At 34.8% G+C, this 16,715-nt stretch overlaps 3 protein-coding genes across 9 annotated transcripts; 1 reads left to right on the top strand and 2 right to left on the bottom strand.

The window, feature by feature from the left end:
* Window positions 1–2,612: 2,612 nt before the first annotated feature.
* On the bottom strand, window positions 2,613–6,750 carry LOC125209242 (putative proline-rich receptor-like protein kinase PERK6). Its single transcript, XM_048108845.1, has 8 exons — window positions 6,390–6,750; window positions 5,082–5,576; window positions 4,934–5,020; window positions 4,791–4,861; window positions 4,006–4,082; window positions 3,764–3,914; window positions 3,475–3,639; window positions 2,613–3,131 (listed from the first exon to the last, which is right to left on the bottom strand). Exons 1-8 carry the CDS (start codon window positions 6,748–6,750, stop codon window positions 2,910–2,912), a joined length of 1,629 nt encoding a protein of 542 aa, XP_047964802.1. The 3' UTR covers window positions 2,613–2,909.
* A 1,713-nt stretch (window positions 6,751–8,463) lies between these two features.
* LOC125211647 (ras-related protein Rab7) lies at window positions 8,464–12,049 on the top strand. The gene is made up of 7 exons (XM_048111527.1): window positions 8,464–8,665; window positions 9,069–9,095; window positions 9,217–9,316; window positions 9,795–9,941; window positions 10,400–10,480; window positions 11,343–11,488; window positions 11,750–12,049. Exons 1-7 carry the CDS (start codon window positions 8,613–8,615, stop codon window positions 11,814–11,816), a joined length of 621 nt encoding a protein of 206 aa, XP_047967484.1. The 5' UTR covers window positions 8,464–8,612; the 3' UTR covers window positions 11,817–12,049.
* A 133-nt stretch (window positions 12,050–12,182) lies between these two features.
* Window positions 12,183–13,573, bottom strand: LOC125211649 (organ-specific protein S2-like). Of its 7 annotated transcripts, none has more exons than XM_048111530.1 (4): window positions 13,419–13,573; window positions 12,959–13,055; window positions 12,812–12,859; window positions 12,183–12,728 (listed from the first exon to the last, which is right to left on the bottom strand). In XM_048111530.1, the coding sequence occupies exons 1-4, from the start codon at window positions 13,455–13,457 to the stop codon at window positions 12,442–12,444; spliced, it is 471 nt and encodes a 156-aa protein (XP_047967487.1). In that variant the 5' UTR covers window positions 13,458–13,573; the 3' UTR covers window positions 12,183–12,441. The 7 variants fall into 7 exon arrangements, with proteins under 7 accessions (XP_047967487.1, XP_047967491.1, XP_047967492.1 ...); XM_048111534.1 differs by having other exon boundaries at window positions 12,183–12,653; XM_048111535.1 differs by having other exon boundaries at window positions 12,183–12,578.
* Between the last annotated feature and the right edge of the window lie 3,142 nt (window positions 13,574–16,715).

Here is a 16,715-nt window from a genome sequence, read left to right as displayed (position 1 = left end):
TAGTTTAATTAAAGAGTGAACTATATAAATGTACTAATCTTTCACTTTCGCACATAAATGGTACATGCTCTTTATTTTATATCGTTTTTGGTATCCGGTGACAAAAATACCCTTAGGTACCAAACATGTGATTTTTTTTGTTATGGAGGATATTTTTGGAAATTTCAAACAAAATAGTGGAGTATCAAACATGTGATTTTTTTTTTTCTCTTTGTTATTTCTTTTTTTGCTTCTTTAGTTTCTTCTTCTTTCTTTTTTCTTCATTTTTTTTTTAGTATTTTATCTTCCTTTCTTCTTCCCTTTAAGTCCTTTGGTTATGTTTCCTCTTTTTTCTTTTCTTTCTCTTTCTTCTTTCTTTTTAGTGTTTTATACATACATCTAATTGCATTCATAATATAAATCAAGAACAATACACCTAATTAAATTAATTATTTAATGTAATTAGATTAATTATTTAATGTAATTAAATTAATTGAATATTTTTTATTAAATTATTTTATACTCATTTCAGGGTTGAAACATCTAACTAAAAATATTAAACTCTTTATATCATTATGAATATAATACACAATTTTAAATTTTTATTAATACTATATTGATTAGTTATTAATTTAATATAAAATAATAATAATAATTATATAATATTATATAATTCATAATTTAAATAATTATACTATTATTATTTATTAGTTAGTACTGACTACTACAATTTTTAGTATTATAACAATAATATTACTATAAGAATTAAATATAATTATAACTAACTATATTTGAATTATATTAAAAATAAATAAATTATTATTATAACATCAAAATAATAATATTAATATTGATTAATAATAATAGTATAAAGAGTGAGGAGAATGAGAGAAGATATTAATATCACTTTTGGTACTAGTTTTGTGTATGCCTAAAATATTCTTTATGACACAAGTGGAAAAAGATGTTTGTTTAGAGAGCATTTTGGGGTGAAAATCGCAATAGGTACCAAAAAATGTGATTTATAAGTACCAAAACCGTTATAAATTAAAGATCATGTACCATTTATGTGCGAAAGTGAAAGATCAGGTACCATTTATATAGTTCACTCTTGATTAAAAGATTTACACCATGCTTTTATCATATTGTAAACTACAAATATGTTTATAAGCATATAATCACAAATCATACTAAATATATACACAATTTAATACAACATAACGTAAGAATTCAAGAGTTGAATTCAGTCACCTTCTTCAATTCAAACTCTACCACGGATCTTCTGTTCTATTCCCTTTAACTTAAATTTGACATTTGTGTGAGCAAAGTTCGTCAAATCTACAAAAGCTGGAGAAGAATCGAAGACATTTGAAGAACCCTAAAATACCGATTTTTCACTCTCTCTGTGATTGCAGAGAACGAAAATAAACTATGGAATTAATTTTGCCTTCTATCGTAACCCTTTTATATAGAGTTAATAATTTGGGCCAGACCAGGGATCTGTGGATGATTGGATTAAGCCACAATTCAGACTTTCACTAATTAAATTAAAACTAATTTAATTCAAGCTCAAACTTAAATATTATTATTATCCGCTATAGATATAATATTGACTGTCCGTCCAAACTGAAATTACGAGTATTCCGAGACTTCTTCTTTAATTAAATCATTTCCCGTGTTAATGATCTAAATATCAATTAATCTGCTATCGGACTTTTATTAGTTAATTTCTTTTTCCAAGAGTGATCTAGTTCAGAAACCTTATTATTATTCATGGAATAAATTCCAATTGAACAGTTTTCTGAATAATAGACTTTTTTTCTAAACACCTCTTGAGGATTTTATTAGATTGGCATCTCTCCCAGCACACGATTCATTGCAATAACAATACTAGCATCACTTAGACATTAATGATCACTACCCAATCTATCTGGTTTCTTGGGCAACGAAATACCCTCACTATTTGATAGGTCAAAGTAATTTTCAATTAATATCGTATGCTCAATGTTATGTCAACAATAATTAAGAAATGACAATTCCTGACACCTCGTCTTACAGTAAATAGACAAGAAAGACTTATCTCACTGTTTGATCCTTTCAGTGCTATACCACACTGACGTCGTTCATATCCGTAAGTAAGGAAACTTTCGAACTAACGCCACAATCTTTCATGATAGGTGGTCAATGCCTATCTAGGTTGTGAAATAGTTTTCCTTCTGCAAGAACCGACAAGTTACCTACTGTGAACGCTGCTCACAACTCGTCTACTATGCATAAGACTTAGACTCATCTTGCTTATTTATGTATTTTAATGAAAAACACATTTCAACATCTCATAAATACATAAGCAACACACATTGTAACAAAATATTCATTCTCATATATATGGTCAAATATGGGTAAAGAGTTACTCCCTCCGTCCCTAATAATTCGTCACCATTTGACCCTGCATGGGTTTTAACAAATGTAATAGAAAGTGAATTAAAAAAGTTGGTGGCATGTGTGTCCTACTTTTATATATTAGTTTAATAATAAAATATGAGTGTGAATAAGTTAGTGGAATGTAAGGACCACTACCAAAAATGGTAAAAATGAAATGCGACAAAATTTTATGGACGGACGAAAAAGGAAATAGATGACAAATTTTCTGGGACGGAGGGAGTATTACATATACTGATATACATGCATATGAAATATGAAAGATGTTTTTCCAATATACTAAACTCTAACAGATGCTACCAACCTAACTATGAGAATTATCAAATAATAAAAGCATGCATTCTTCATTAAAGAAAAAAAAAACTAAAACACATACTCAAAAAGCCTAAACATTAGAAACCACAAAACTAGCATTTGCAGTTTCCGACTAACTTTTATTCGCATGGGAAATGAATTGCAAAAAAGTTGACGGTATTTCCATTTACAAAAAATCACGAGCCGTAGCGGAACATCGGGCTGGGTCGTCTCTCTTCGTTGGAACTAGACTGGGCGTGGTCACTTACGTCGCTAGTGAAGCTTTGGTTAGAAACCCCGTGGCCGGGCCTTAGATGTCTTTGCAAGTCATAGTCGGAGCTGCTAGCCGACAATGAACCCTTCAATATCACTTCATGCAAATCGTCCAACGACACGTCGCCTTCCAGAGCCCGAACAACCTGTATACATAAAAAAAACCTAGCTTAGAATTTTATATTTTTCTTCAACTTCAAAAGTTAAATACATTCAGTTTGCTAGAGAAGATAATAGTGAAATACATAATATATAAGTCCAAAAACTTAAAATAGGACATCTAGATTTGAACTAGTCATAAAAGATGGATGTGGGGTGATTATAATCTGAGATAAAATGCAATCTTGACATTGTGTATATAACCTAAGCACACATTGACACGAAGGCTTTTGAGAAACAAAAAGACAATGCAATAAAATTAGACAAGATCTTTTTACAAACAAATAGTGTGACAATCGAATGAAATACTACTAAAAAATGAGCTCGAACCTGGCTCATTTTAGGACGTTTTCTTGCAGATTGTCGGACGCAGGCGGCAGCGGCAGTTACCATACGAAGCATCGCACCATGCTCATAGTCGTTTTCTAGCTTTGGATCCACCAACTCTTCGTAGCTTGCTCCTTCTCCCACCACATTCATCAAAATTGGCCTAGCCTGCATCATTATATATTCAATTGTTTAATACTACTACTATTTAAGATATCATAGTACAAAGTATTAATTTACAGCTTCAACTTCTAGACAACTAATTCAAAATATGTAGCAGGAAAAAAATTACCCAATCAACTATGTGATCATCTTCTTCATCATCCTTAGTGTCATTGATCGGGCGACGGCCAGTTATGAGTTCTAGAAGCACGATCCCGAATGAGTACACGTCGGATTTCTCAGTTAGCTTCCCGGTTGAAGCATACTCGGGCGCCAAATATCTGTATTAAACATCAATTCAAAGGTAATCATATAATAACCTAACTACATTTATTGGCACTTTAAATTTTCATTGAGAATATCACTTCGTACCCACAAGTTCCCATTATACGAGTTGAAACATGAGTATTGTTGTCGGATGAAAGCTTAGCTAATCCAAAATCAGCTACCTACACAACAAATGTGTATATAAATCAATTGATAATAACTAGAGTAGCATATAAGTTTATTAAACGGTTCAAGTTCTCTATTTATATCAATTTATGACATTTGTTTTATTTTTGCCAACAACACCCTTCCCAAATCATTCAAAGTGTACCTTGGACGGGTTGATTTTTTTTCTCATTGGGTAGGATCAGCCTTCTACATCAAATATGACCAAATTTAAAGTCTATATATATATATATATCACTGAGTCAATAATTTTTTTGTTTACTATTGAGTCAATTAAAGTTTCACCATGCAATCGAAGGCCTGATCTAATACCAGTCCATGGAAAGGTTCAATCTTAAAACTAACTAGTGATAAGTTGAATAATCCATTAAATTTATATAGTGGTTTCGGTTCTCTTTTCACATTGACGCGTGACATTTATTTCATCTCGCTATACAACTCTATTATGTGTATATAGACAAATTCTCTCTATGTTCCAAGCTACTTAAACCGTTTTTTCTTTGTTGTTTCACGCTACTTGCTATATTTACTTTTTAGCAAAAACTTTATGATTTCTCTTCCTTTTGCTTTCTCTTACTTTTTTTTTTCTTCATATTTTATTATATTTTTAAATATCAACTTATTAAATTTTGTGCTAAAAATAATACTCCTACATCAACTAGCTTGGAAGTTCAAACGGAGTATATGGGCCGGCAACGGCATACCTTGGCTTCAAAATTGTCATCAAGCAAAATATTTGCAGCTTTAATATCTCTATGGATAATACGAGGATGACCTGTTGATACATTAGCAATAGTAATATCCACTTACGATAGTATAATAAATTACGAGGAAAATTAGAACATACAATCTTCGTGAAGATAAGAAAAGCCTTTGGCAGAGCCCAAAGCAATTTTGAGCCTGGTTGAGAATTCCATAGTCGGTCGGTCAGGTTCTGCAACGAGACCGTCATTAAATTTATATTCATTTACCTATAAAAAAAAATACGCACGTACCATGAAGGTGATCCTCGAGAGTGGAGTTAGCAACGAACTCATAAACCAACATCCGCTGCGATCCGGAGATGCAGTAGCCAACCAACGAGACAAGATGGCGGTGATGGACGCGGCTGATGATCTCGACCTCCGCTTGGAACTCGCGCTCCCCCTGCCCGCTGTTCGACTTCAGGCTCTTCACCGCCACTTCCTTCCCATTCGGGAGGACCCCCTTGTGCACGTACCCGAACCCCCCCTGCCCAAGGAGGTTTGCCTCCGCGAACCCGTCCGTTGCGGCCGCCAGGTCGTTGTACGAGAACGTGCTCTTGTTGGGCACGCTGCTCCACACCGTTGATGGGTGCGGAGGGGGCATCGTCGACCCCCTTGAGAATATGCCCGAGTTCAAATTGGGCGGAGGCGGGGGCGGAGCCGGGACCCACTGCTCTGAGCTGTGCTTGGAGGTGTAGCTGCCTTTGTTCTGCCTGTTCCCATGTGTGCTGTTGTAGTAGTGTCCACCTTCATGTAGATACATAGAATTTTAAATGTTTCATCCTTTGATTTTTCTTGTTGATAGTTCATGTCAATATAAAAGGATAAATTGTGCTAAAAAAATGGTCAAATTCTGCTTCATTTCTAATTTTAAACTATGCAGTTTTGTTTTTGAATTATCCCACCACAAACATTTTTGTTGAAATTAATACGGAAGCCGAGAAATCATACATGGATTTCAGCAATGCTTCTATTCATCAAGAAAAACTAGGAGTAGTACATAGTTTGGTAGAAAAACTGCGTATGCCAAATATTTCATCAAATAATCGAGAATTTGATTAAATTTGTGGTTTTTCTGAAAATGTGAGCAAATAAAAATTGGCTACAAGTCATGCGCATCTAGATTTTTTTTTTCAATTTAAAGGTGCCATAAATAATTGCAATGAATTAAAAATTCAAAATCGGACTGATTATTCTAATTCTATGCATTTTCTACATTTAAAGAAGAGAAATGGATGATAATTTCTTTAAAGAAGTCGTGATATTAGAAGAACAATTTCTTGGACAAAATCATTCTGTCCGTGATTAGAGTCTCGGTTCAATTCCATTACAAATGGTAAGTTGACCCACGTTCTAGTAAAACTCTTTACATTTATATTTTGGTATAAAACTAATACACTATATAAAGATATGACTAACATATTCCTATTTTTCCTAACTCATTTTCTTTTTATATTTTAAAGCATAGCTTGTTTGGTAGTGCATGAAGCATGATGTGCATCCGCCCGTGATTATGATTAGGAGTAAAATTTGAAGTGATAATGTGAGAAAGATACGTACCTGAATCGCGACGAGGCTTTTCTCGATCATAATAACTTTCACGATCATCGTAATCCTTGCGTTTCTTCTTTCGACAGCAACATAAGCAGAAGATCAAGACGAGGAGAATTGCCAAACCTACCCCTACCGTCGACCCTATAATGACGTCCTCTCGATGCTTTTTACTCGGCGGCGGCCACGTAAACGCATCCGCGAGCGCCCCGCTCCACCCCTCGTCTAACTCGCCAGGCGTCAGCATCTGCGGCGGCGGCGGCGCTCTAGGCTTAGGCGGGGGGCTTCTTCTCAACGGCGGGGGCGGGGAGGGATGCGGTGGAGGAGGCGATGACGCCTCCTCGGGCGCCGTGTCTTGCAGTATACGCATGAGATTATATATCCCGATCCAATGTTATAACCTAATCAAGATCAACAGATAATATATGTCAAAAGTGGTATTAATTGAACTATATTTTTTGAATTTTCAGGTAATGGCATTATTAATTCATGAGTAAAACAGACAACCTTTGAACACAGGACAGAAGTGAGATTTGAAGTGGAGAGAGAGAGAGTGAAGAGAGAGAAATGAAGGGAGTATTGTTAGAGAAGAGGCTGATTTCAACGAACAAAACTAGTAAACTATGACCCTCTTCCATCAGTCTCCTACAACAAGGGAAATCAACTGTCGTTGTTTTCTTTTTTTAGGTCTTTTTGTTGCATGATCCGAATATATTGTAGTCTAAAGTATTTTAATTTTTGAAGAATATTATTCGCAAAATATAATATAAAACTTAAATATAGTACTGTATTAAACCTATATTTGCCATGAAGCTATCCGGAAATGATGAGCAGTAATTTTAATCGACCTCTAGTCTTTTTTCAATTCCAATTTAAAACAAATATTTGGATAAAGATGATGCCAATTTTTCGTGGTCCATTTTCAATATTTTTATAAAAAACTGTAATATCTATAGTCTTTATGCATTAGTTAGTTAGTTTGTTTTTAAAATGAACTAATTTTGTTAGTATATGTAATATGTATAGTTGACAATATTAATTTCCAAAAATTCGTAAGTTATTTGGTACATATGTTAAAGCCACTTTTTGTTGTTCATATACTGTGCCCATAATATACATGAAATTAAAAATTACATAGAAATAAAAGAAAATCAATAGGGTTTAAACAGTAATATAGAAAATTGAGTGGATAATTTTATAAATAATTATCAAACTGTTATAAATGTATCAAATTCGTTACAAGAATTTATTTATTTTTTATAAATACTAAATTTTACATTTTTATATATAATATTTGTGGTGATTCAACGCTAGCTTGACTATATATACTACTCCATTTTACATGACAATCAAAATGCCTTATGCACAATAATATTTCGCTCCAAATCTAAATCAATGATCGAGATAATTATGAACTTTTTAAATTTATGCTATAATTAACTATTCCCTCAATCTCGGCTAGGATAACACATTTTTTGTCGACACGTGATTTTAAGAGTTATTGATTAATGTGTTTAATTGGAGAGAGAAAAAATGAGTATATGATATTAAAAAGAGAGAGAAAAAGAGTTGAATTTAATTGTAAAGAGAAAATGTAGCTGAATGAACCAGTTAAAGAGAAAGTTTTCATAAATATAAATTTGTTATCTTATTTGTGACAAGAAAAAAAATGTGTCATTTTAAGTGGGACAAATAGAGTAATATTTTTGAGATAAGCAGGATAAACTATAATTTTGCCAAACTTCATAAACTATATATCAAACAGCAATTGACAATATCAATATAGTCTAAAAATTTGAGATAAAACTAATAAGTTGAAAAAGTATGATAAAATTGATATAATTCGTGGATACGATTGATAAATTTAACATTATAATTGATTTAATAATGATATATACTTAATTAAAACAAAATCAATACTCCTAGATCAAAATAAATAGGAGTACAATTTAATCCAATAAAAAAGTAAAGTAATAATCCAACTAGAAATTGGGTATATGGAAAGCGAATATTCCGTAGATCGCCAGCTGGCGACATCCATGCCAACTGTTTCGTTGTGTAGTGAGAGAAACAATTGAACTCAAGAGAGAGAAAGTGCAGTCATTGTTGAATCGAATCAAAACCCGGATTCAATTTGGATCGCTTGTCTGGCAACACACACGAGAGAGAGATACCTTTTTTCTCGAAGAAACTTTTACACGGGTCAAATTCCGAGCCAGAACTCCCGAAACCATGCCGTCTCGCAGAAGAGCTCTCCTCAAGGTCATCATCCTCGGCGATAGCGGGTGTGTTTTTCACTATACTCGGTTGTTTATGTGTGAATTGGTGTGCGTATGGGAATTATCGCTGTTTCGGATTTGGTGTGTTTAATTTATACTTCTGCAGATGGAATTAATAAAATTAGGATGTTTGATTGATTCAATTCGGACTGATCCGGATTCAATCGCATGAGTTTGGATCTCAAGCTCTGTGTAGATAAAACGGAGTGAAATTTGTGGGAATTTGGATTTATGGCCTTTTAAAATAATACAAAGTCTGGCACTTTGCTTCAGATGCAAAGCGAGATAAAATAATTTGCAAATCAGCAAAAGGAGGAGTGAAATTTGCTAATAATGACATACTCCCTATTTATGTGTGTTGTTATTTGATGGATAAATTGTTAATGTGTTTTGTCTATGTATTTTTCAGGGTCGGCAAGACCTCATTGATGAACCAGTATCCTCAACCCTACTCATTAATTTAAATAATTGCTGATGCAAAATGTAATTTACTGCTTCTGTTATGGGAACACGGTTCATGTTATTTGGGTTTTGTGTTCTTAACCTGTTGATTAAAGATATGTAAACAAGAAGTTTAGCAACCAGTACAAGGCTACGATTGGGGCAGATTTCTTGACAAAGGAAGTGCAGTTTGAGGATCGGCTTTTCACTTTGCAGGTATGTATGCACGCTGCTTTTTTCATTATCTAACAATTATGGCATGTGACACCAGAACAAGGAAACATAAATCTCAAGTTTCTTATACATGTCCATAACATAGAAATAGTCTTGCTCCTCTGTAATGTAGTTGGTTCTGACTCAGTTTCAGTCTGATAAAGACTTGTTCTAAATGGGATGAGCCGTTAGATGCTAGAACAGTTCTGTTTGATTTACACATCAGAATTATGATAATAATAATTACCAAGTAAGGAGAGTATATTCTCCTTAATTTAAAGTTCTTAGCTTTATATTTGAATTTTGAAAAATCAAACATACCTTGATAGAGTCACTGAGGAATCGCATCACACAGCTCACTTTGGACATTGGATATGTTATCAAGCTACTGATATTTGTAAATTTTTTGTCTTCATACTATATGTAATGTTTCTCGTTATAATTCCCCTTATGCCCTATGCTTGGGTCTGTGTATAATTAGATATGGGATACTGCTGGCCAAGAAAGATTTCAAAGTCTTGGAGTTGCTTTCTATCGTGGTGCTGATTGCTGTGTGCTTGTCTATGACGTCAATGTCATGAAATCATTTGATAATCTTAATAACTGGAGGGAAGAGTTTTTGATTCAGGTATTTGCACTTTTTTTCTTCTGAGAATGCTCTCCTTCAAATAACTCCCCCCTTCAAATCAATTCTTGCCGAGGCCACTGATAATTAAAAGAACTAATTATATTTGTTCATGAAATTAGTTCTTATCCTGCATAAACCCTCATTTCCCCAAGCATATTCCCTTCTGATGGGTTTAAATTAACAAAGACATCATTTTTCTGCATTAAGAAAATGGACTGCTTATTTAAGCAGAGAAAGGGTAAGGATGAGAAGGCAGTCTTCGGTACTGCAACTTGAAATTCTTCATGACATTGCCAAATATTACTCAAACATTGTTTAGCTCAGTTGTGTTGAAAGTCCTGAATTTTTTTATGTTTCTGAAGAAAAGACTTTTCATCCTAATGCAATTGCACAGTGTATATCTATCCCATTAATGAAAAAAATGGAAACATACTAATGAAACATAATATTTTTTGCAGGCTAGCCCTTCAGATCCTGAAAATTTCCCATTTGTGGTAATCGGGAACAAGACTGATGTGGATGGTGGAAATAGTAGAGTGGTAAACTCCTCCTCCCCCCTTTTTTCTATATATATTGGGGTTCAGAGATGATCCCAGTGAAGCTACATGCACGTGGAGTCCGAACTGTATTAGACATTTGAATATAATGTCTGAGTCATTAAAGTAGGGAAATACATCACTGTGCCAACTGCCAGAGGCATTAGGACATCTTATCTGTGGTGGAATGTTTTGGACCTATAAATCTACATTTATTTACATCTATTCATTTCTCTTACTTTCTTTGTTTGTTCCTTCTCTCGACCATGGAAAATCTTCTATAGGTTTTTCCACAAGTATGTTTAAAATTACATTCCTATTATGACAAGGCAAAAATCGAAAGTCATTGTGGATAGTAAAGCAAAATTCTTTCACCGCCTCAATTAAAACACAAGGGGAGGAAGCTCATTCGCCCCAATCTCCTTGTTGATGGCTACTGCTGCCATTCATCCCCCTCACCACCTTTCCCTCTGTCAACACCACCCCCACCCCTAGGCCCTAACCCTGCCCTGTCCCAGTCAGTGCCTCCCCTTCCTTCCCCAGACCGGTGGTCCTTTTAGCTGCTGCTGCCTGTTTTAAAAAAGTAAAAAGTAAGGTTTTAAAAGTAGGGGTATTTGCACCAAATAGCCTTTATAAATAGCTCATTAGTGACATTCATGAAAGTGAGATAAACTCAAGCACAGCTGGTCTGGTGTCCATTTGCATTCAATTTCGTATTTACTCAGTGCTTGTTGTACCATGATAAATACTTTTCAACCTTTCTGTTTGGCAGACTGAGGGGATGTGCTGTATCATTTCCAATGCATAAACTGCGAATTTCTTTTAGATTGACGTTGTTTTACCTTGCTTTAATTCTTTTACATAGGTATCTGAGAAAAAGGCCCGGGCTTGGTGTGCCTCAAAAGGGAATATTCCTTACTTTGAGACTTCTGCCAAGGAAGGCACCAATGTTGAAGAAGCTTTTCAAGTTATTGCAAAGAATGCCTTGAAGACTGGAGAAGAGGAAGAAATGTGAGTACAAAATCCCATATCATCTCATCAAGTTGCAGTATATTTTAGCACCAACTCTATTAGACTTGTTCTGTTTCTCATAATGCTGTCATAATGTTTCATTTAGTCGTGCGTATGTATTACTCTAAAAATTAAAATTCTCTGAAGTTATGACAGTTGCGATAACATTTGAAACTGCACATGATCTCATGCATTTTTACTGATCTCATAATTCTTGCACGACATATTTCCTTCTTGCTAATATTTTTGATGATGATGAAGATACCTGCCGGACACAATTGATGTTGGTAACAGCGCCCAACAAAGGTCAACTGGATGCGAATGTTGATTGAGTACTACTATAATTTAGAAGTTCCCGGGATGCACCAAGAACTCTTCATTCTTATGTTTTTTGTGTTGCACTAAGTTCATGCGTGTATACTAGTGTTTGTATTGTGGAGCAATTTCATTTTGTTATTTGCTGAGCTTGGACTTGGGTTTCTTTCAATGTGTACTGCTCTGATTTGGCAGAGTTGGATAGAACTTTCAGTGAATTGAATTGATTGCAGTTTCTGTGTAAAACTCTTTCATCTTTAACATTTTCTTTGTTAAGTTCTAGCCTCTGCTCTCCATGTCGAATCTTGGAACTAGTACAGGAAAAGATAAGGGTGTCGATGATGACGGTTAGAGCCAGAAAACCGAACCGATCTGATGATGAATACAAACAAACCCGATAGCTTTTGACTAAAATACACATTCCATGACAAACATGACTAAACTAAATTCGAAAATCATAGTCTTTATGCACCATTATACATTTTAACTACATGGATAGGTGACATAAGAGCACACAACACAACGTAAACTTCATACAGAAGATTCACTATCACTCATCACCATATGCTGAAATATTAGGTCTTGGCTCAAAGTCTCCATCATAAGATTTCTCCTGCTTGGAACCTACATCATCAGTATTAGGTTGAAACATTAGGTCTTGGCTCAAAGTCTCCATCATAAGATTTATCCTTCTTGGAACCCACATCATCACTATATGCTGAAACATTGGGTGGTGGCTCAGAGTGTCCACCATAAGATTTCTCCTTTTTGGAACCTACATCATCAGTATAGGCTGAAATATTAGGTCTTGGCTTAAAGTCTCCACCATAAGATTTCTCCTTCTTGGAACCCACATCATCACTATATGCTGCAACATTGGGTGGTGGCTCAGAGTGTCCACCATAAGATTTCTCCTTCTTGGAACCTACATCATCAGTATAGGCTGAAATATTAGGTCTTGGCTCAAAATCTCTCACAAAAGATTTTCATCTTGAGGCTTGAGCTTACCAACATAAGATGTAGCACTAGGTCTAGGCTCAAACTCTCTCACAAAACCTAAATGGTTGACATGAGTACTAGTATGAACCCTTCTCTTAAAGTCATTTGCAAAAGATTCCTCATACTTAGGTTTGACATGGAAGATTGATGTCTCACCCACTGTGTGGCAGTCATTTCCTTCCACTTTCTGATCCTTCACAACACCTTGCCAGTATTCCCCTCCATCTTTTCTTGCATTGACACTGCAAGCTATCTGCATTTTTCAGACAACGCCAGTGAGGAAATAAGCCGAGTATGGTCGAAAACTACAACAAACTCATCATATAAACCAAAAATTGGAAAATGGCCAAAATTAAGATGCAAAAGTAAGGACAAATTTGTCATCTACATATAAATTATGATGCTTCCATTTGCGTCTCTTGGTTTTAATTGAGACACTAAAATAAGGACGCATTTGATGTATTTAGAAACACAAATAAGCGTTCTTAGTGGAATGAAAATGTCAACTAGTCGTTCTATTTTTAGTGGAGATGGAAACATATTGCTAAAAGTATAACACATTAATAAAAAGCAAATGAGATCAATGTATTATAAGGCTTGATAGGAGTGAACATACCAGTGAAAGAAGGAGGAAGCTAGCTATAGTGTATCTCATTGCTATACTTTTAATCTGAATTAATCTCTATTGGTGTGTTGGAATAGGGAAATCCTGTTTGCTATTTATAGGAAGAAAATAGGAAGAATTATAGATATATATTTTTAAAAAATGGTAGATGGAAGCAAGGAAGCTCAATTATTGTGTATGATCAACAATAAGATGGAAGCAATGGCACTCAATTATTGTGTATGATCAGCATTGACAGAGGGCAACAATAAGATATAAGCATATATGTATTTAAATATTTGGGAGCAGGATATCCATCTCTGTCATCTAAATAATTATACAAGCAAATCAATATGGGTGGTATCATTTGTGATATGGCTGCATCTACTTGATCAAAAAAGATAACCCTTTCTTATTTATTGCAAGGGCCAATGAAGAGGTATTTGACGAAGAAAATTGAATGATTTTTTGTTAAAGTTGTTTGTTTTGCGCACGAGATTGTTTGTCCACGAATATTTCATGATAAAAAATGTGCATGTAACGGACTAATGAAATGAAAATAATATGGACACATGATTGAAATTCTGATTTATTGCTTCAAATTAACCCCCAATTATGGGCTCAAGAAGAATAAGTGGGCTTCCTAAAAAAAAATGGACATGAAAAAGAATAAATCTAATGGGCCCAAACTGTAAATTCATTTTCCATGGTCGATATCACATAGTATCTTGTTTCTTCGGTTTCCATTCGTGTCTTTCTCACTAGTCGAATCAAGTCCCTCGAGTGTATAAAGAACTTGGGCTTTAAAAAAAGATTTGGTTGAACCAACAACATCTTTGAGAGCAAATAAAAAGAAAAGAAAAGGTCGGGGTATTACATATTTCTTTTTTGCACTCGTTTTACAAAAATAATAGTATAAATAGTTAAAATGGAGAGAGAATAATATGAAGATGAGTCTTCACTACATTAATCATTTTCTTACTTAATTGTTTTTCCACTTTAACTATGAAGAGTCTATATAAATGTACAGTGCAGTTTTTGATATCTTTCAATCTAACAGGTCCAGAGGATTCAACTAGTTCACAAAGGTCTAGAAGATTATGAAACTATCAGACAGGGGTCGTTGGATGCACTCTATTTCTTCAAAAACCTCAACCCACTATACTACAACTAGCACAAGGAAGTAAAGGATCGATCCCACGAGGACGGATGTGTTACGAAACTGCATTCAAGATGTTTTGGAAAAGGGGGTTAGCTGCTGCCACGCAATTTTTGGGGTTGAGAACTTAACACTACTGGTCTAGAGATTTGAAAATTACTTTACTCTACCTACTAGGTCTAGGAAATGAGAACGTACGGAACATGCATGACTTTGAGAAACGAAATATTTGAGAGTTTTAAAATAACTGAGTTAACGGACTAGACTGGCTTTCCTGATTTAGACAAACAAAAAGTAAAGCAAACAGTGGGGACCAACTTCCTTAAACGACCATGGTCTGGAAAAACTGCAGAAAAACAAAAGGACATGCAGAAAGTACTGATCACCCCATCTCCAAGTGCGCAACTACGGAAAATGTATTTGAAGTGTGAAAAACAGGAATGGAACGAGGAGTCTCCAAAAGTGAGCTAAGAGAGTGTGTAGAAGTGATATGTAGCTGCTCAACGTCCCCCTTCTTCCTTAAGGTTGACCTCTTTATATAGGTGAGGCTCTGATCCCTAGGGCATCCTTTTGGCGATTTGACGCTTGTACCCTTGAATAAGATGCTCTAAATATCTGCTCTTTGCTCCTTTCTGCTCCTGTCGCCAACTTCTGATCCTCCAGGTCTGAACGACGACATCTTAATTTCACTTCAATTTCATCTCTTTTGCATCTGCCAGGTCAGGTAACAACAACTCCTTGGTCCGGCAGATTTATTACGCACCTGAACTCAGAAATATAGATTAGCGCCCCAAATGCACATAATTTTAACCCAAAATCAATGCATGAAATGAGCCTTATCAAACTATTACCATCATTTTTTTAAAATGAGTGTGAAAAATAAATGTGCCGACACTAATGGAACAGATGTATACTCCAGGGTCCTACATTTCTATTATTCAATTTAAATAAAAACATTTCCATAATATTAAAATGCATTAAAAAAATAACTGAACTACTATTACAAATTACAAAAAAATAAAATAAAAATTACATAATTAAAATCCTAAAACTTGAAAATTGTACATACTTAAAATACTAAAAATTAAAAATTACATAATTAAAATCCTAAAAATTGAGGTTGAAAGAATTGTTTGGTGTAGTGTGATTTTTTATGTTGAAATGGAGGTATTTATAGATGAAAGTGTGAATTTTGGGATAAAAATAATGAAAAAGTAAATTAAAAGTGTGGAAAAAATGGATATATTTTATTGGGAAGTGAGAAAATATTTTTTTATTAAATCTGAATTTTTTCAGTTTTTTTTTTGAATTTTAAAAAAAATGATAAACCAACGACCAATCAGAGCATTCCACGTCGGCTGCTCGTGCTCTTGCCGACGGCACGACCCTGCTCTTAGCTCGTGCTCTTGCCATTGGCACGACGGTGCTCTTAGCTAAGAGCAGGGTCGTGTCGTCGGCAAGAGCACAACAGCGAGCAGGGTACCCGTGAAGCTCTCGCCGAGCCCTACGTCCTGAGCTACGAGTACAGCCCGTGGCTACTTCCGGGAGCAAAAAAAGGCGCGTGGGGAGATTTTCGTACCTTTCTGTCCTCGTACTCGCCAGCCGCTAATAGGCCATCGAATTTCGGACTACAGTAAGACCAACTGAAAGGGGGCACGGCGCCTGCTCTTAGCTAAGAGCACCGATGTGCATGCTCTCATGTACGCCGCTGGGTTAGGAATTTCAAGGTAAAGAATGTTAGTATTAGATGAGAAATCTATTTGTCACGTTTGTAGATTTCGTTGTGACTGTGTTTCTTCTGCTTATTTTATTTTAATGCAAAGGTTGTTTAGAATTTGGAAATATCTATTTATTCTCGTACGCCATGTAATGCATAATATTCGTCGCAAATCACGTGAATTCTTCTCATTAATGGCATTGTAAATATAATATTTTTTCTTGATGATAAATTCCCTGTATACATATTTGCAAATTATGCTACTCGGCTACAGAAAACGACCAAGCATCTCATCAATTAAAAATAAAATGAAAACACATGGATTCCATATTTACTGGAGTAGTAATAAAAATAGTACTACTATCATTAGTCTACAACTAATCTACATTGAAGAAGTTTTTTGCCCCAATTTATCATGGTCTATATAATATTT

This window comes from Salvia hispanica, chromosome 3, assembly GCF_023119035.1.
Source record: "Salvia hispanica cultivar TCC Black 2014 chromosome 3, UniMelb_Shisp_WGS_1.0, whole genome shotgun sequence".
NCBI classification, from domain to species: Eukaryota; Viridiplantae; Streptophyta; class Magnoliopsida; order Lamiales; family Lamiaceae; genus Salvia; species Salvia hispanica.
This window is presented reverse-complemented; position numbering and strand designations above follow the sequence as displayed.

What these genes read in the sequence shown, in the direction of transcription:
- LOC125209242 (XM_048108845.1), bottom strand. Translation starts at nt 6,750, where the DNA reads ATGCGTATACTGCAAGACACGGCGCCCGAGGAGGCGTCATCGCCTCCT. An exon ending in ATGACAATTTTGAAGCCAAG is followed by an intron (nt 4,083 to 4,790) that starts GTATGCCGTTGC and finishes TTTGTTGTGTAG; the next exon opens with GTAGCTGATTTTGGATTAGC. An exon ending in AACGTCCTAAAATGAGCCAG is followed by an intron (nt 3,132 to 3,474) that starts GTTCGAGCTCAT and finishes TTATGTATACAG; the next exon opens with GTTGTTCGGGCTCTGGAAGG.
- LOC125211647 (XM_048111527.1), top strand. Translation starts at nt 8,613, where the DNA reads ATGCCGTCTCGCAGAAGAGCTCTCCTCAAGGTCATCATCCTCGGCGAT. An exon ending in AAGACCTCATTGATGAACCA is followed by an intron (nt 9,096 to 9,216) that starts GTATCCTCAACC and finishes TGTTGATTAAAG; the next exon opens with ATATGTAAACAAGAAGTTTA. An exon ending in ATCGGCTTTTCACTTTGCAG is followed by an intron (nt 9,317 to 9,794) that starts GTATGTATGCAC and finishes GTGTATAATTAG; the next exon opens with ATATGGGATACTGCTGGCCA.
- LOC125211649 (XM_048111528.1), bottom strand. Translation starts at nt 13,457, where the DNA reads ATGAGATACACTATAGCTAGCTTCCTCCTTCTTTCACTG. An exon ending in GCTTCCTCCTTCTTTCACTG is followed by an intron (nt 13,056 to 13,418) that starts GTATGTTCACTC and finishes TGAAAAATGCAG; the next exon opens with ATAGCTTGCAGTGTCAATGC. An exon ending in TAGTGCTACATCTTATGTTG is followed by an intron (nt 12,729 to 12,811) that starts GTAAGCTCAAGC and finishes CTGATGATGTAG; the next exon opens with GTTCCAAGAAGGAGAAATCT.